Source organism: Haliaeetus leucocephalus, unplaced genomic scaffold (assembly GCF_000737465.1).
Source record: "Haliaeetus leucocephalus isolate CR32 unplaced genomic scaffold, Haliaeetus_leucocephalus-4.0 Scaffold506, whole genome shotgun sequence".
In the NCBI taxonomy this organism is placed as follows: Eukaryota; Metazoa; Chordata; class Aves; order Accipitriformes; family Accipitridae; genus Haliaeetus; species Haliaeetus leucocephalus.
Genome location: NW_010972942.1, coordinates 1,614,987 through 1,631,412, shown reverse-complemented (window position 1 = coordinate 1,631,412; position 16,426 = coordinate 1,614,987). Strand labels below are relative to the sequence as shown.

The window sequence follows — 16,426 nt, the reverse complement described above, 5'->3', positions numbered from 1 at the left end:
CCGCCGCCGGGGACGGCCGGGCGCGCCCTGCCGGGCCGGCGGCGGCTGCTTGGGTGGCTTGCGAGGCTTTGAACCCCAGGCTTCGAAGGCCTCCAGGTGCGGGGCTCCGCTGAGGAGAGGGCGGACTCGCAGGGGCTGTTGCTGGGCCGGGTCTGTGGGCTCCGCAGCGCGTTCCGTGATCCAGCAGTGGACTCCGAGCGGGCGTCACCACGGTGTGCGCGGGCCGGGTGGGACAGGGTGCTGGCTTTGGGGCTTTGGCGTCTGTTGGGGTTTAATGCGTGGTGGATTCATTGTGGTGGGCTGGTAATAGGATGCCGTCTTCCTCGCTCATTTGCTCTCTGTGGCTTCCTGTGCGATACTTCTGTTCGCGCTTTGCACCGCAGTCGGTGTGGGTATCGGCTGGGTGCGCGTTGCGCGAAGTACTGCTGTTCAACGTGGGAACAGCTTGGGTGTTGAGCACTGGTTGTGCAGATAGCAAAGGAGCTGAAGCATGCGAGGGTCTCCTGGCTATTCATGGATGCATTCACATTATCCCTGTTGTGAGGGTTGGAGAACAGGAGGAACGAAGTGGTTCGCCTCAAATCACATAGGAAGTACGTGATACCACTAAAAATGAATTAGAGTTCAGAGCATTAGTGACTATTGGTCTGGGCTGCTGTTAGCTGCAAAGGAGAGGATACTAAGGGATAGTAAGGTCTAGATCCTGCTTGTACCGATGGTGTCATCTCTGGGAAGCAAATGGTGGTAGCCAATGTCTTGGGGGATATACAGGCCTTTGAGAAACAAGTTAATTACTTCCTAAAGTCACCTGGAGTCCTGTTTGTCTACTCTGAGCTTTATCTTTCTTTAAATACTTCAAAACAGAAGAAAAACATTTCAAATGAAAGATTCGTGACGTAACGAGAAAGTAGCTCTTTCATCTACTCTTTCTGTTGCTTGGTAATTTAAAAAATTAATGCCATGTAACTTAGAACTTGTGAGGAGCTGCACATTAAAGGTGTGTTGGTTAGCCCTTCAACGTATTTGTAATACTTTAGCATTTAATAGTTATTAGTAAAAGGCAGATTAACTAAACTAACTTTTAGTTAGAAAGGATTTAAAACCATGGGTCAAGATGGGACAGATTTGAAGGCTGAAACAGTCAGAGGGAGTAAAGCCAGTTCGGCAGCACAGCTGAGTCTGTTGCTCTGCAGCACGGGAGCTGCCAGGGTTGTCCCGGTCCCACACTTTCTACTCCCCTGAGTGCCTGTCTTGTCCCCTTGTGCAGGTACTGGCACCTGTGTGCTGGCGCAGTGACCTGGTTCAGGAAGGTGATCCAGCTGAAAACTAATTTGCTGTGGGACACAGTGACCAGATCACTCCTGGGGCTGGGTTCATTGTGCAAATGCCCGAGCGGCAGGGCTGATGCAAGAAAACAGGCCAGCTCCTGGAAGTTCATCCCAAGCCTGGACTTTGAGCTGGCATGGCTGCAGGAAGAAGCAATGCTTCCTGCCTTGCTCCTGCCCTCGTACTGCTCCCTTCCTTTCCTTGGCAGAGCTCCCTGAAGGGTGTGTTTCAGAAAGCTGGATGCAGCTGTCAAACATCATGGGTTTTCTTTGGCTGGGTTATGTTTTTTACCCAGTGTAGGTTAAGTTCCACTTCTCCAGTTGACTTGGCAGCTGCGCGAGTGCTCGGGCACCTGTGAAGGAGAGGGTGGTGCACAGGCAGGAATGAGTACTTGTTGTTGGGAGAAGGTGGATCTGCTTCTCCTTTAACTTGGCTGGTTGGTGCTGGTTTCAGGTGTTTGTTGGCCTTGTGCTTCAGGCATGCAGTGTTTGACAAATGAAGCTTTTCTCCCAGATCTTTGTTTCCACTACTGTGCTCAGTATGCAATTCTTTGTGGAGCCAGGCTACAAACTGGATTGTTGAGCTGGTCGTGGTTAAGAATAACTCCCTTTTATCTTGTCGTTTGCTCGGGGACCTACAGTTAAGGACAGTAAGGAGACAGAAGTAGGGCAAGAAGTGCAGAGTGGGCGTTTTTTCATGCCAAAACCGGTTCTAAAGCCAAAACGGGATAGTGTAACTACAGTCAGAGGAGAAACGAGAAACTAACCTTGGTGTGCCAAAGTGCTTGAATTTTGCGGGCTAGTGAGTGAACTTGAATCCCCAGTAATACCCCTTCATTTGATATGTCAGTTGTTTTACAGTTTAATTGCTGTTGATATGTATATAACAGCGTATTAGCTGGTATAATGTGCTATATAGTTCAGAGGGAACCTGTGCTAACCAGCATCTATTGTAGCATTATGTAAACATACACACAAATGAGAGAATAAAAGTTTTAATCTACATTGCCTTAAGTGAATGTTTCAAAGGGACCTTGCAGGTAATTTTTAATGTTTTTTCTTAACTGCTTCTGTGGAGAAGCCTATGGAAACTAAAATGGGAGTGTCTGAGACTAGAGCAAGATGTATCTAGATAGAAAATCTATAGAAAATGCACCAAATTAGCGTGATCTCATTTGATTTTTAAGCATGTGAGTTTGAGTCAGTTCTACTGACAGAAGAGAGAGCAGATTCAAGCATCAGCAGTTTTTCACAAGTTCAGATGATTCTTGAATGGGTTCACATGGCATCAGTAAGCTTAACTTGATTTAAAAGCCGTAACATGTTAGCTATGCAAATAGATGTGAAACATCACTTAAATATTTTTGGCTTCTCCTTTGTGAATTGAGTATCTCTGCAGTTCCTGTACCTAATCTGAAATCATCTGTGCTTCTGGGGTGATACATTTCCAGCATTCCCCATTAATATCTTACTGTAGCTTGACCACTTGTGGGTTTTCAGAACACCGATATGTGTTAGAATCCCTCCTGCAGAGGTCATGTCATGATAAGCAGTATTTCTTTTCATGGTTAGCACTGCCTTTTAATCTCTCCCCATTCCAGATACAAAGTCAAGATTTTTTTTTTTTATATCTCTTGCTGTATTTTTGGGGTATCTCAGTTTCAGCCAGTACACAGCTGCCAACTCCATCTGTGAACTGGCCTTTCATCTTCAATATTTTGAAGGTCATACAGGAAAATTTAAAGGACAGAAAGTAATACTGAGTATTTGAGAACTCTGTTTAAAAAGAAATGCGTTCTCTGAAGTGTGCCTGTGCAAGTAACATACGTGTGAATGAGTGTTGTTTCAGCCTGCAATTTTTCACAGATCCTAAAAAATGGCTAAATGAAAAGAATTGTTAAAAGAAGCCATAGCTGCTTTTTTTTTTTTTAAAATCCAGAATAGGATTAAATCTTAACCATAAAGAGCCATATAGTACTACTGAGGACAAAACCTATATAGCAAGTTGGAATAACAGGTAGGCTTTTACAGGTAGATGCTGCTAAACATGTTGTGTGGTATGTTTGGGCAGAGTTTACGTAGCTGTGTAGCATTCCTTTTCAGTGACTTAGTTGTAACCAGAATGCTGTTGAAACCAAACAACAATGTTGTGTGTTAATGTGGACAGGGCTGTCATACCTATGACAGGGTGTATGACAGTTTGTGACTGAGGGTTTCTGGCGGGGAGACAGGAGGAAGCCTTTAGTGTGTCTGTTTTGTGAGTTACAGCTATTCTCTGATCTTCACGATCATTTCAAGTGTCTTGCCATGAAGTGGAATGATTATAATAAGTCAAGTGCATTATTGTTCTTGAATTAGCCCCTCAGTTGTAACTGTATGTGGCTTCCCCTACAAGGTTTTAAGGATTATGAATGCTGATAATGAGTTTACTTAGGTTGGCATGATTTTTATGGCCTCCAGCAGCATTTCTTTTGGTTGTCCCTGGTGTAAGGGAGATCGGAAGTTGTAATCCATTAGTCCCTTGCAGGAGTGAAGGGAGGTTTGTGAATTGTATCCAAGAATGAAATCTAGTATTTTCACAGTGGTTTTATGTCTTCTGAAGAAACACTCCTTTCCTTCTTCACCAGTTTCCCCCTGGGAATTTTAAGGATTACTAGACAATGCTTTTATTTCTACTTCAGAAGATGAGATCATCGGTAATTCCTGTACTGATGGGTGTTGGTGGTGGGCTTGACAGGTAAAGGTGGTGTTATCACTGTACTGTCTCTTCATTCTGATCTGTCATGAAACCATGAGGAGGGTGCCACAACTCTGTGTCACTACTTTTGTTCTTTCCTTTAGAAACCTGGATATTCAGTGTGGCCAGGCTTACGATTGCCCAGCTGGCCATTTCTGCTTCCTTAATAAGGTATCAGCATGGTAGTGATATTGGGAAAATGTCCTTCTGTCTGTTAATAACAGTAGTTCTTTAATATGCATAGTTAAGCTGACATAATAGTCTACTGTTGTTCCAGCCACTTACCTTGAAAATAAAATAAACACTCAGATTAAAAGCAGTGGTTCCTAATCTGAGCTGTATCCTGCTTGCTGGACTCAGAAGTAGAGCACAAGAAACATGCTAAAACCCAGCCAACTGCTAACCACTTTATTATGAAATGCAGGAGTTGAACTGGCTTTTTTGGAGCACAACAGAGACAGTATAGGAGATCGCTTTTTTCCTGGAGAAGACCTCCACCTCTTCCTGGTTGAAATGGTATTAATTGCGCTTGCTTCCTCAGACTCTACCCCTGCTTAGACTCTTCCTCCCTGGGCTGTCTTCCTTCTTTGAAATCTTTGGAATGAGCAACAGCCTTTTTCAGTGCCATTCTTAGACCTTCAGTGAAGTAAGTTTATGTTCTTTGCTCAATTTCTTTATTTTTTGATAGATATGTTCTTCTTCAGTTTGGTTATTATAATTCAGTAGCATTTCTGTGAAGCATTTCAATCTTCTTGTAAGACTTGCACACAATTTTAAAATGCTTGTAGGTGCAGTAGAAAAGCACTTAAAAGTTCATGATAATGTGTAAAACAAAAATAGATTTCAAATAGCAAGGAGATTCTCAGATCATATCTATAGGAGCTACTAAAACAAAACACTGTGCAATTAAGGACATGCGTTTAATATAAATGAGAAATCATGTAGTGTAGTGTGGGAATTTATTAAGCCTTGGTTGATAAGGAAGGAGTGTGAATTGATTTCCTATGAAGTGCTTTGTTCTGTAAGTCATTGGTAAAACTAAAGAGAATTAATAAAGATGATATGTTGCACTACAATAACGAGGAAAAGCTGTTTACGAATAGGTGCAGTCACACAGAGTTTAGCTGCTCCCGTGGTTTCTTAATTTGGGTGTGGTTTAATTAAATGTTAATACAGGAACCTTCAGGATTTTGAAAACAACTGCTTTGTGTGTAACTGAGGAAATCCATTTTCTCTCTGAGCAGCCAATAATAACAGCACCATTACAGAGTCCCATTTCTGAAAAACACCGACTGGAAATACTGCCCTGTGGTAGCTACTTACTCCAATTGAAGCCTTTCTGCATCAGCTAGTTAGTGCTCCTCAGTCCACAGGGCTTTAGACTCCTCTCTGGCACAGCCGGTGTTACACAGTTTCAGACCATTAAATTTAGCTGGAATCTCTGGCTTCCAAACCTAAGAATCCAGGATCAAATTTTGATTCAACTGAAGCTAAGGAAGGAAGTGGCTGGTGTCCTAATGCTACCAATGATAAGCATAAATAAGTAAGGAAGTAATAAGTAGGTAAAAAGATTATTTGGGATTAAGTCAAACTGATGTATTTTGGAATTGCCAGTGAGAATTTTACAATTCTCACATTTGCCATTTGCATGACATCATCTGGTGTTCATGCATATCTTTCAGAATATGCATGATTTTCAGACAATCCCCCAAAACCTGGGAAAAATCTTGCATTTGAATACTGTGATTAATCTGTTGTGGTTGTGGTTTGCTGTCCTGGAACATTTTACTGCAGGTGCTAGAAGGCATTGTGTGTATTAGCCAGTGTGAATGCTTGTCCTTGCGCAGCTAATGATGACTGATTTTGACCATGTTGATTCAAGTGTTTGTCAAGAAAACACTAAATTTTTTAGTATGTTGTTACCAAAAATCTATGCCACCTCCTTGGAGTAATCCTGACTTCATTTGACAAGTTGTGTACTCCCGTGTCAAGGTTCAGTGTTACTGCAGGTAGGCAATTATTTGAATAGGACAGCAACAGTAAGTGCTGCTGTTGGTTGAGTTTGGGGGCCTGCAGTGCTGCTGTTACTTGCTGGCTCTGACCCTGATTTAAAAATTAAATGTAAGACGCAAGGGAAAGGACACAGGTATTAATAGCATTGAAAAAGCAATGGGTTAACTCAGTCTCTTGGTTTTGTTTGGTGTTTTTCTTGCCTGGCACGTGTGTAGTTTGGAAAGGACAGTGGTCAGGAAATGCTTGTGGCAAGATTGTGTGTTCCACACCCGTAGGCCAAGATAAAGCCCTTTTCTCCTCCTGCTTGTTATGTGCATTTATTCTGGTAATGATTTACTCTGGGCAAAGTATGCTGCTCATAACTTAGCAAATATCAAAGACTAATCGCAAGGATTTACAAAGATAATGGGGAGTAGCTGGATTTGACTGTGGCTGTGTCTACAAAGTTCTATATGTTTTCAAGTTCTAAGGTTTAAAGATCATGCTCCTAAGTGATTGTAAAAAATAGATGCAGCTGAAAGCCAGAGAAATGTGAGTGCTCCTTTGATCTAACCCACCTGCTTGGTTAGGCCATTTGGGCTTTCCATTGCACTTGACAGTTCCTGCTGCTGAGACAGTTTAGAGAGCAGCATTGGTGGAGCATTGGTTATCATGACAGATCTTCTTACTCTGTCTTCCTTAGTTTTTACTGATGTATTGCAACCTCTTCTTTTCTTTCTTTCCCATTTCCTCCTTTCTGACTTCTCTCTGACATTTTTCTTTTTCCTCCCCACCTTCCCTGCTTTGCCTGTGTGCACAGGATGGAGTTCAAGATCTCCCGCAGTGGAGGAAGAAGCTGCTCTTCCCTGTGGTGCTAAAAGGAGTTAATCTAAAAGAGGCTTCCCAGCATGTTCATGCAACAGCATGTTGGTGATAAACAGGCTGCTGATCTGGTGTGGTCAAAGTTTGTCTTCCTACTAGTAAGGTAGGAGAGTGAGAATTACAAATTCTGCAGGTTGGCTTGGTGCTGAACTACTTATCCTTGCATTTTGCTATATAAAAACACAGTGCACTTTGCCTCTGCTTTTCAGCTGCCTTACAAGCACTGAAGAGAAAAAAGAGATATGAGAAACAGTTGAGTCAAATTGATGGGACGCTGTCGACCATTGAGTTCCAGAGAGAGGCACTGGAAAATTCCCACACCAACACAGAAGTGCTCAAGAATATGGGTTATGCTGCACAAGCTATGAAAAAAGTGCATGAAAATATGTAAGTGCTTTCTAATAGCTTTCAAGTTGAGCTTACTAACCACTTTCAAACTATTTTGCCACAGTCGATTGTATCAAGTCAGGCAGTTTTGACTTCATTTTGGGTTCAGGCATTTAATGTCAGGAATGCTACTGGTGCTGTAATGTTATATTTGGCAGAAAAATATCTTTTCTTAACAGCAAGTCTAGAAGGAAGTCCAGCTAACTAGGGAGAATCTGTGTGGTACCTGGTTATTTAAGTCTGCCTTGGCAGTAGAGACTGGCCTCTGCCCTTGATTTTTCCAGAAGAAAACTTAGTTGAAGAAATTAAGTGGACTTTTTTCCTCAAAGTCCATAAGCTGGACTGTGTGATTCAAAGTATTCATTAGACCTGAATAAAAGAAAGGGTAATTTTTTTGTGCATGTAGTATTTTTATATGTCCTATATTGTTTCATGAGGCATTTTCCTGCCTGAATAAACAGAGTTAAATCAGAAAGGTTGTTCTGGAGAAGTAAACAGGAACTGAAACAATAATGAAGTTAACAATAAGGGGAAGCTTTTAAATGGGGTATAGTCGTGTTAAGTTCCCCCAGTTCTGGTGAAAGCTTAACATCAAAAAAGATCCATCTATAAAGATGCTCACTTCGGGAAGGAGATGATATCTGCCCAGGGAATGTGACTGTTGGCTGCTAAAGGTTTGAGAAGCCCAGAGAGGGAGAGAGACACAGATGGCTGCAGTTTGACTTTTGTTATAATCCCAAAGTGGAAGAAATTGGACTGGCTAAAACATACAGGAGCTTGCCAAGAAACATTAAGGTGTATGTGAGGGAAATTATTCCCTGTGAGTTCTGCTGTTTATACAGCCATGGACAGAAAAAGAAAATAGGGTCTGTTCAAGTCTCTCTGCGTCTCTTCTGTAGGATTTAAATGATGTATCTTTAAAAATTTTTTCCATGTTATCTTGCCAGGGACTTGAACAAAATTGATGATTTGATGCAAGATATCACTGAACAGCAAGATGTTGCCCAGGAAATTTCAGATGCTATTTCAAACCGAGCGGCCTTTGCTGATGAGTTTGATGAGGTTAGTACTTCAGTAAAGCCTGTGAGTTTTAGCTGTTCAGTGACTGCATGGTTACTTTGTTGTGCAGTGGCTTGTTCCAGTGGTTTGTTTCTCAAAAGGTGTGGATGTGAAATTCCTTGATTCTAGTTTACTCTATCTAGGACATTTTATTATTTTATATATACAACACACATGTGCGCGTATATAAAATAAATTAATAATATATATAATATAATTAAAATCTATATATGTAAAATACAGAAATATTTTTATTTATATATACATTTTTAAAAAGACAATTTTTCACTGCACTCCTCTAGTTGTTATTCTTATTTGTACCATGGAAGGAGGAGGCCACTAAAACATGTAATTTGTACTGCTCCAAGTGGACACTGAAACATATAATTTTTTGTGCTCCAAATAGACATCCGTTTGACTAAGTGCATGTTCCTATGCTATGAACTGGCTGCTGTTCACAATTCTGAATATTTGGACCGGTTTTTTAAGTTCTTTTTTGGTCCTTGGAGGTGCAGGTCCTTTCCCTGTTTTCCAGATTTTTCTACAGAAGTAGATCCATTAAGTAGAAGTAATTCCTGTTGGAGGCAATAAGGTTTCTTCCCTGAGTGCTTTTCTTCTGAAACCCCCACAAGGCATTTAAGACCACCTGAAAATTTGGTGCAGTAGCTTTCATGCAGTGTCCCTGGAATTGATTTTGTGTATCTAAGCAGGACATTACTTCTGATCCAACCATGGCTGACAACTCAGGGGTCAGGTATACTCAAAATTCCTGCAGTCTGTGGAATGCAGAACTGGGGATCAGGCTCAGGATCACAATCAGTTTGGTTTTGGTTTTTAACTACGTTTTAAAATGACCAAGCACTAGGGATCGTTTGAAGAATGCCCTAAAGAATCAAATGCTTCACATTCTCCCCAACTAATTCATTCCTATGTGCCCAAATGGACAACAAAGAAAAATGCATATGCTATATCATATTTGCTTGATTGGGGGCGGGAGGGGAGGTTTCATTTAACAGTTATAATTTGTTGAAAACGGTAATGATTCTTTGTATTTTGTTTTTCCACTTTTGAGTGTAAATAGACTTTTCAAGAAACATTCAGTCGGTACTGGCACTAGGAATGGGATTTGGCCTGTAGAAACTGGGCTTCAAACAACTGAAAAACATACTGCCCTCCCAAACAACTATACAGTGTCACTTACTTTTCATCAGTGCTTAAATTTTAGGAGTCTAGACTTATAAGCATGTTGTAGATTGACCTGGAAGTTCCTAAGGAGGTACTAGTCTAAGTTGATGGGCGTGTTTTCTGTTCTGGGAAAACAAGCCACTGTCACATGGGGCATCATTGTACCAGCACCTGCTTTTTGCATAGGAGCCTAATACTTATAGCACTTGTCCAGTAATTGGGAAACCTGGTTTGCAGGCCACTTAGTTTAAGAGTGCTAGAATCAATGACTTAATTGCTGGGTTATGAGGTGATTTGTGTTGGAGGATGATATTTAATTTTATTTTTTTGAAGGACATTTTGACTGCACGCTTCGATTTCCTCTTCACGTGTGTGCCATAGGTTTAAAGAGATCATGAAAGCATGTAATTTCTACTGCTTCAGATAGACACAAAAACATAAGGGTACTTTCTCCCTGGGTTGACACAGTGTATGTCATGAAGAATGCAAAAAAGCTTGTCCCACCTGAGTAGGATGCTTGCTGGGAGGGGCGACCCTTGCCTGGACTGTTTCTGATAATCAAATGCAAAATACGCACATTTCAGTGGACGAAGCCTGGAACCTGGGAGTTTACCTCTGCAATCTTTTTGGCCTAGGTTCAAAATGAGAAAGGGCATTTGTTATTGCTGTTGCAGTACTCCACAGCCTAGTTGTAGAGCAATGCCTGAGTTGTGGGGAAACAAGGTAAATCCATGCTTGAGGATTAGAAGAACTTGAAAGTTGGGTCTCCCACTTCAGGAGCAAATGTTCTAGCCATTACACTATTATGTTAAAAGTGTAGGGGTCACGATCACTGTTTCCTTCACTTTTTTTTTTAAGACCCTGTTGTGGCTGACACACCTCTTAATTGTTTACTTGTTCAGCACAGGTTGGTAAGGACTAATTTGATGTGGGGGAGTGTTAGATGACCATCTAGAGGTCTTCAGAAAATACCTGTTTCCTGTTTCCCAGAAAATACTAGTTGACTTTACAAAAACTTAGATACTAACTTTGTAAAAAGCTTGTATTCACACCACTGACTGAGGCACTTAAAGTAAAGACACATTTGTACCTCAGCTAAATGCCTAAGTTTGACAGGAGGCCCCAACTTGCACATTTCTTTGAGAGATCAGCTGTCAACTGAACATCATCAGGTGTAGACCTGATGCTGAAATTTTTAGATGATATCGTAGTATTTGTACTGTGAACTAGGTCAGGTAGGCAAACTGTAGTCTTTTTTTGGCCTTAAAAATATAAAAACATGAGAAAGTAAGTCTAGGAAGGCCTGTGATGGTTATGTAATTATCATTTTAATTTCCACATTGGTGATAAGCAAGGTATAAATGTGTAGGCAAAGCCTATTTCAATACCTAGTAGATCTCACTTTGCTGCAGCTGCTTTTTCCCCAGCCACTTTTGCTCATTGTTTCTTTTTAAACCATTTTATCAACGTGGCAAGTGTCCATTTCTCTATGAATATGTAATATTTAGCTCCCTTTCTCTGGGAAACTCCAGCCAAAGAATTTCAGCTTTTTTTAAAAGTGTGTAGCCTTTTTATTTTTAGTATTATACAAGTGGATTAGATCATCTGTCCAAATCAGCTTCTGCAGCTAAAAGCCCAAGAGTGTTATGTGCTTCAAGAGTAAATAACGAGATCCAGGAGGACAGCTCTGATTCCAGTGCTGAAATCATATATCATCCTGGACTTGCGTGATAGGGCAGAAGCATAATGTGTAATGATATTCTACCTTATAACCAGTGGAAGCTGTTTGCTTTTTAAAATGGGAGAAATTACACATTAAAATTAGAATCCATTAAGGAGTACAGGCTCTAGATTTGGAACAAACCTGAGCAAAGCAGAGGGACATTCCCCCCCCCACCTCTGTTTGCCTTTTTGACGAGTACTACAATGCCATCGGTTTTCTTTCTAATTTTATTCCTTGTCCTGTTCCTGACTTCCATTGTCCTTTCAACTTTCAGTTAAGGTTTATTGTTATTGCCCACACTTAGTAAAAATTACACTTGTGATATGCTGCTTTTGGTATTTGTTTTCAGGTGTAAACTGTTTTTTCAGTAGTGCTTTGCTTCATGGTCATTAAATGTGCCCTTGCCTGAGATCACTGTCAGAACAATGAATTTGCAAATAATGTTTTCCTTGAATTTAGGATGAGTTGATGGCAGAATTAGAAGAACTGGAGCAAGAAGAATTAAACAAGGGAATGAGAGATGTCAGACTGCCAAGTGTTCCATCCACATCGCTGCCTTCTCGCCCTGGTAAATTGCTTGCTTGCCATTTTACGTTTCTCATGATTAAGGCATGCTTGAGTAGGAGGAGAGGAAGAGGGAGCTCCAGATATGTATTTAACTGTGTTTTAACCTGTAAAGTATTATAGGTTCCTTTTCTTATTTTTGTATCTGTTTATCAGAAGCAGCAGAGTGGAATTCTGGTTTGCTGTATGAAAGCATTTAGGATCAAATTCTATGTAGATTTGGGGAGGCAAACTCAGGGAACTTGACTTTGCACATATGATAATGCATCTGCTGCTGAAATGTAGTGAGATCACTGAGGAATGGGAAGACCTTTTTTTCTCTTTTTGGCAATTAAATCCTTAGTCTTTTTTAATTAGAGTCTGACCTAGATTCATAATGTTTGCGTCACAAAGATTCAGCTTTGTAGGGTACTGGTTTGATATTTGCCACTGGTATTTTAATTAGAAATGAAGGAGGCAGCAGGAAGTACACATTTAAAGAAATACTGTCATGCCTTTGCTTTCCTTCCACAGAACAGACTTATTCCTGGCATTAAGTGGTAGTCTTATTTTTCTGTAGTTCTGCCCTGTTCATTTTGAATTAAGCCAGAGACAGCCAACTTTTAACTGTACCTTTTACCGTGTCCCCGTTGTCCTCTATCAGCTGAAAGACTTGCTGTGTACTAATGCTGGTAAAAGAATATAAATATTTGGTGGCAAGGGCAGCACACATGTGGCACAGGTTGTTTATGGTGCATTCTGCTGCAGAACAGGTTACCTAGACCAGCTCAGCTCAGAGACTCTCGTGTGTTTTGGCAGACAGCACTTAAACCACTGAGAAGCAGTTTAAAATGCTCAGTCTGGGATTGTTGCCTCATTTACTAGAGTCAATTGCAGAATAGCTAGTAAAAAAATGGATTTAGGAGAACCCAGTGCAAATTGCAGTCTGGGCATTTATGGCTTGTTCATACATCCTCTTCCAGATCCAGCTGTGCCAGTTGACTTTTTTATTAAACCCAGGCCATCTCCATGTGCTTCTCACTATCTTAATTTGCTACTTCATCTATCTGTATGACCGCTTCAGGCAAAATTAGCTGGTTACATTTATACAGTTTAAGGCCTCTGCAAAACTGGCTTATCTTTTATGAAACTGGATGCTTACTGTTACGCAGCAATGGCAAAATAAGAACAACAGTTAATGGTTCTATAATGCTTCTAATGGGAGATGTGAGTTACCCTCCAGATTTTAGAGATGGGGAAAGAGATGGAGCGAGGCATAGTGACTTTCCCCAGTTGCACAGTAAACCAGTGGCACTTGCCTCTAGAGTAGGGACTGGGCCCCTGGTCTCCCATGTCTTCTTCCCACCTTTAGTCCCTAGAGATGGTAGCTGCAGCCCCTCTCAAGACTGTGGCTCCTGGCTGTACGGCCGCCACAGGCAGGAGCCAGCTGGTGCCGTAAATGTACACACAAGGGTATTGCATCCAGTAACATTGTTCCACTGGTATTTGGAGGAATGCAGATCCTGACGTGCACAGCCCACAGATGGAGTCAGCCTGAGGTTGAACCTGGGCTGTAGGTCATGTAGTTTGTAGGTCAGTGAATGAAGACTATTTGGGTGAGGTTTTAGTTCAGCGAATGCGAAAGATGTGTGATAGGAGATTTGGGTAGAAAAAGGAGAGACGAAGTGTGTGTGGGACCTGGTACAGAGCTGGGAATTGCTGTTGCTGTGACCACAGCAGTTAACTGATGTCACATGAGCAAAGATAAGTTCAGGAATTTCTCTCTCCCCTTTAATAGATGACCGCTGTCATTAAAATGGGGTGAGTCTGTTTGGAGACTGGACCTGCACATGCAGAACCCTTGAGCACTATTTGGAAAGGTAGCAGGCTGCACAGCTGGCCGGGGTAGGTCACTTGTGCCTGCTCAAGTGGCAGTGAGAACTGGCAGCATTCTGTGGATGCTTGCTCTCTGTGACAGCTTTTAGAGATGAAAAGGTATTTTCTGTGGGAGTCATTCAGTAGGAGTTACATCAGACCTATATTGTTAACCTCAGGGTTATATGGTGAGATAATGGTGGGGCAAAATAGTCACATCTCTCATCAGCTTCATTACTGCGTTACCTTTGTTTAGCTTGCTACTCAGTAAATTGATCAGAGATCTTCAAACTGAAAAGCACTATGCAAGTCCTCATGCTAACAAATAAAATGGTTCTGACTGTTAAATTAGTTGGTGGTTATTGTTAATCTCTCTTTCTCTGCAGCATCGACCAGGAAGAGAGCAGAGGATGAAGATGAAATGAAGCAGCTGGCTGCCTGGGCTTCATAAGAGCATGGTCTTTTTATAATGCTGAACATTATAGTGCAGATGTAAAGAGCTGTAATGCTGTTTTATAACTGTACCTATTTAGTGTGGTTGCATTTCATACAGGCTGTTTTTTTTATGGCCAATCTTGCTAAGAATAGTGTTACTATTTGTTACTACAAAACTAGTTTAAAAACAAACAAACAAAAAAATGCAATAGTTGCCAAAACTTCCAAGCATCAAAGTTTTTTCAGCCTTGGCCAAGATTTGTTTTGTTATTAGTATCAGTTTTTATTAGGTAGTGTCTTACTATATCTGGCTGGTTTGTAAAACCTGTGTGCCTCACTTATGCACACAGCTGGATTCATTGTTGAAATGAAAAAGTCAAATAAGTCCTCAAGGCCCTATCCTAGAGGGTTATTTGATTCAGACTATTTGAATATGAGCAAAACAGCTTTATACGTGTCCTGACTTGCAAGTTCCTTTGAGCTCAAGAGCTAATAGCCATTCATTTGGGCATGGAGATTTAAACAGTCTGCCTGGAGCAACTTACAGTATCCTAGATATTAAGAGGAGACTCTTCTGTAGGGTTTTTGAAATGGGATAGGTTTTTTGTTTTGTTTTAACCTTGGCCAGAATATCCCGTGTACTTCTATAGGTCACCTTGAATCATATTTTGAACTATTTCCAATTCAGTTAAAGAACAGTTTTACAGTGATTGGGGAAAATGAAATGTCCAAGTTCTTACAGATCCCTGCCAAACAAAACTGATTTCCACTAATACTGTCAAAAATCCAGAAGAGATTTGACCTTCCTGTGTTGTGCTCCACAGTGTATTTCTAGGGTGAGTCTTTACTTTGTATTGTAATACCCATCCTCAAAGGAATTAGTAACATATTTTTTGATTATACAATTTCAAAATAATTTTGATTTCTGAGCATTTGGTTCTTCTCTCTTACTCAGTTTCTGAACAGAAATAATACCAGCATGTTGTATTTGAAATGCTTTTTAACCCTGGTTAAAAGCTGGTTCTGGATTACTTGTAAAGTTGATACGTAATTGTCCAACTGACAGCTTTTTAGCTTACGGAACAAATGCCACTCTGAGTGCTAAACTACTACATACATAGAGAAATCACTATTCAAATACAAACCAAAACTTAGATAGGCTGCTTTGTGCTAACAAATTTTATTAAATAAGACTTAAGCTCTATGCTAGTAGCCTGCTGTCAATCACAAGGAAATAGTAAAACACTGTGGAGTTCCTAGGGTTGTGGGAAGCAGAGTCACATTGATCTAGGTTTCTTGTTTTCAAATTAATTTAAATTTACTGATGATTGAACCACTTGGGAAATAGTGGGAGACTTGGTTTCTGTAGATCTATAGCAGCAGAAGATTGACCCCTTCTCCTGTGGGCTTTAGGCTATGATTTGCTGGGTGTTTAGCTTTGATAGGCTACAATAGGCTTCAGCTCATTGGAATTTAGGTTAAGCGTAAGTTAATATGTGTTTCTGGACATGGTGTGCTGGCGTGCTCAGAACCTTTCAAGTTGAGTTCCGTGGATGAAACCCAAAATTTACAAACCCTGTGGAGAGATTCAGTTTTTCAGGACTTTTTCGTTCTCTGTAGTGGAATTGCTTTTGGCCTGCATCCATGTGAAAGGAGAATCAAGCCTTGCCACTTTACTTGAGATAAATTTCCTACTGGAAAAAATTAAGCACGTTAATTTTGTCCCAAAGTTTGGAGGTACCAGGAAAATTGTCCCTTTATGTTGAGAGTAGAGAAAACCTGGAACTATTCAATGTGTGTTCTAAACAAAACAAAACAAAAATTAAAGAACTGCCTTATATTTAAAAATACATGTTGAACTCTCAGTAGGAAACCAAACACTAACAAAATGTTACTTAGTTTTAATGCTTGCTGAAATTCAGGATGAGATGCCAGCTGTAAGCAGGCATATTTAATAAAATAACAAATATTCTGAGTTAGAATCCATTTGCTAACCCTTTTGTCTGGAATCCTGTTTTCAAGGCATGCAGTCTATGCAAGTCTCTGAATTGGGTACAGAAAGTATTAGCGTACACCATTTGCATTACTGTGCAAGGCTGGCCGTGCATGTGGACACATCTGGTATTTCTAAATGCGAGGCCATGCCAACATAGTCCCGTGCTTAGCTTGGAAAAGCTGGCTTCTAGCATCTGTTCTTGGTCGAATTAGTAGTTTCACAATACTTGGCACTTACATAGTAATTGGCTTATTTAAAGTGCTCTACAACCTAACCAAAAGGGTCTC

The 16,426-nt window shown here is 40.7% G+C and overlaps 1 protein-coding gene across 1 annotated transcript; it reads left to right on the top strand.

Annotated features, from left to right (window-relative positions):
- Positions 1 to 311: 311 nt before the first annotated feature.
- Positions 312 to 14,159, top strand: CHMP4C (charged multivesicular body protein 4C). Its single transcript, XM_010575920.1, has 6 exons — positions 312 to 392; positions 1,268 to 1,310; positions 7,146 to 7,323; positions 8,271 to 8,385; positions 11,750 to 11,858; positions 14,095 to 14,159. The coding sequence occupies exons 1-6, from the start codon at positions 312 to 314 to the stop codon at positions 14,157 to 14,159; spliced, it is 591 nt and encodes a 196-aa protein (XP_010574222.1).
- Positions 14,160 to 16,426: the final 2,267 nt, after the last annotated feature.

Bases quoted from the DNA above. Each gene is read 5' to 3' on its own strand.
- CHMP4C (XM_010575920.1), top strand. From the start codon at position 312: ATGCCGTCTTCCTCGCTCATTTGCTCTCTGTGGCTTCCTGTGCGATAC. The intron at 1,311-7,145 runs GTGATCCAGCTG...TCTGCTTTTCAG, and splicing joins CAGTGACCTGGTTCAGGAAG to CTGCCTTACAAGCACTGAAG. The intron at 8,386-11,749 runs GTTAGTACTTCA...CCTTGAATTTAG, and splicing joins TTGCTGATGAGTTTGATGAG to GATGAGTTGATGGCAGAATT.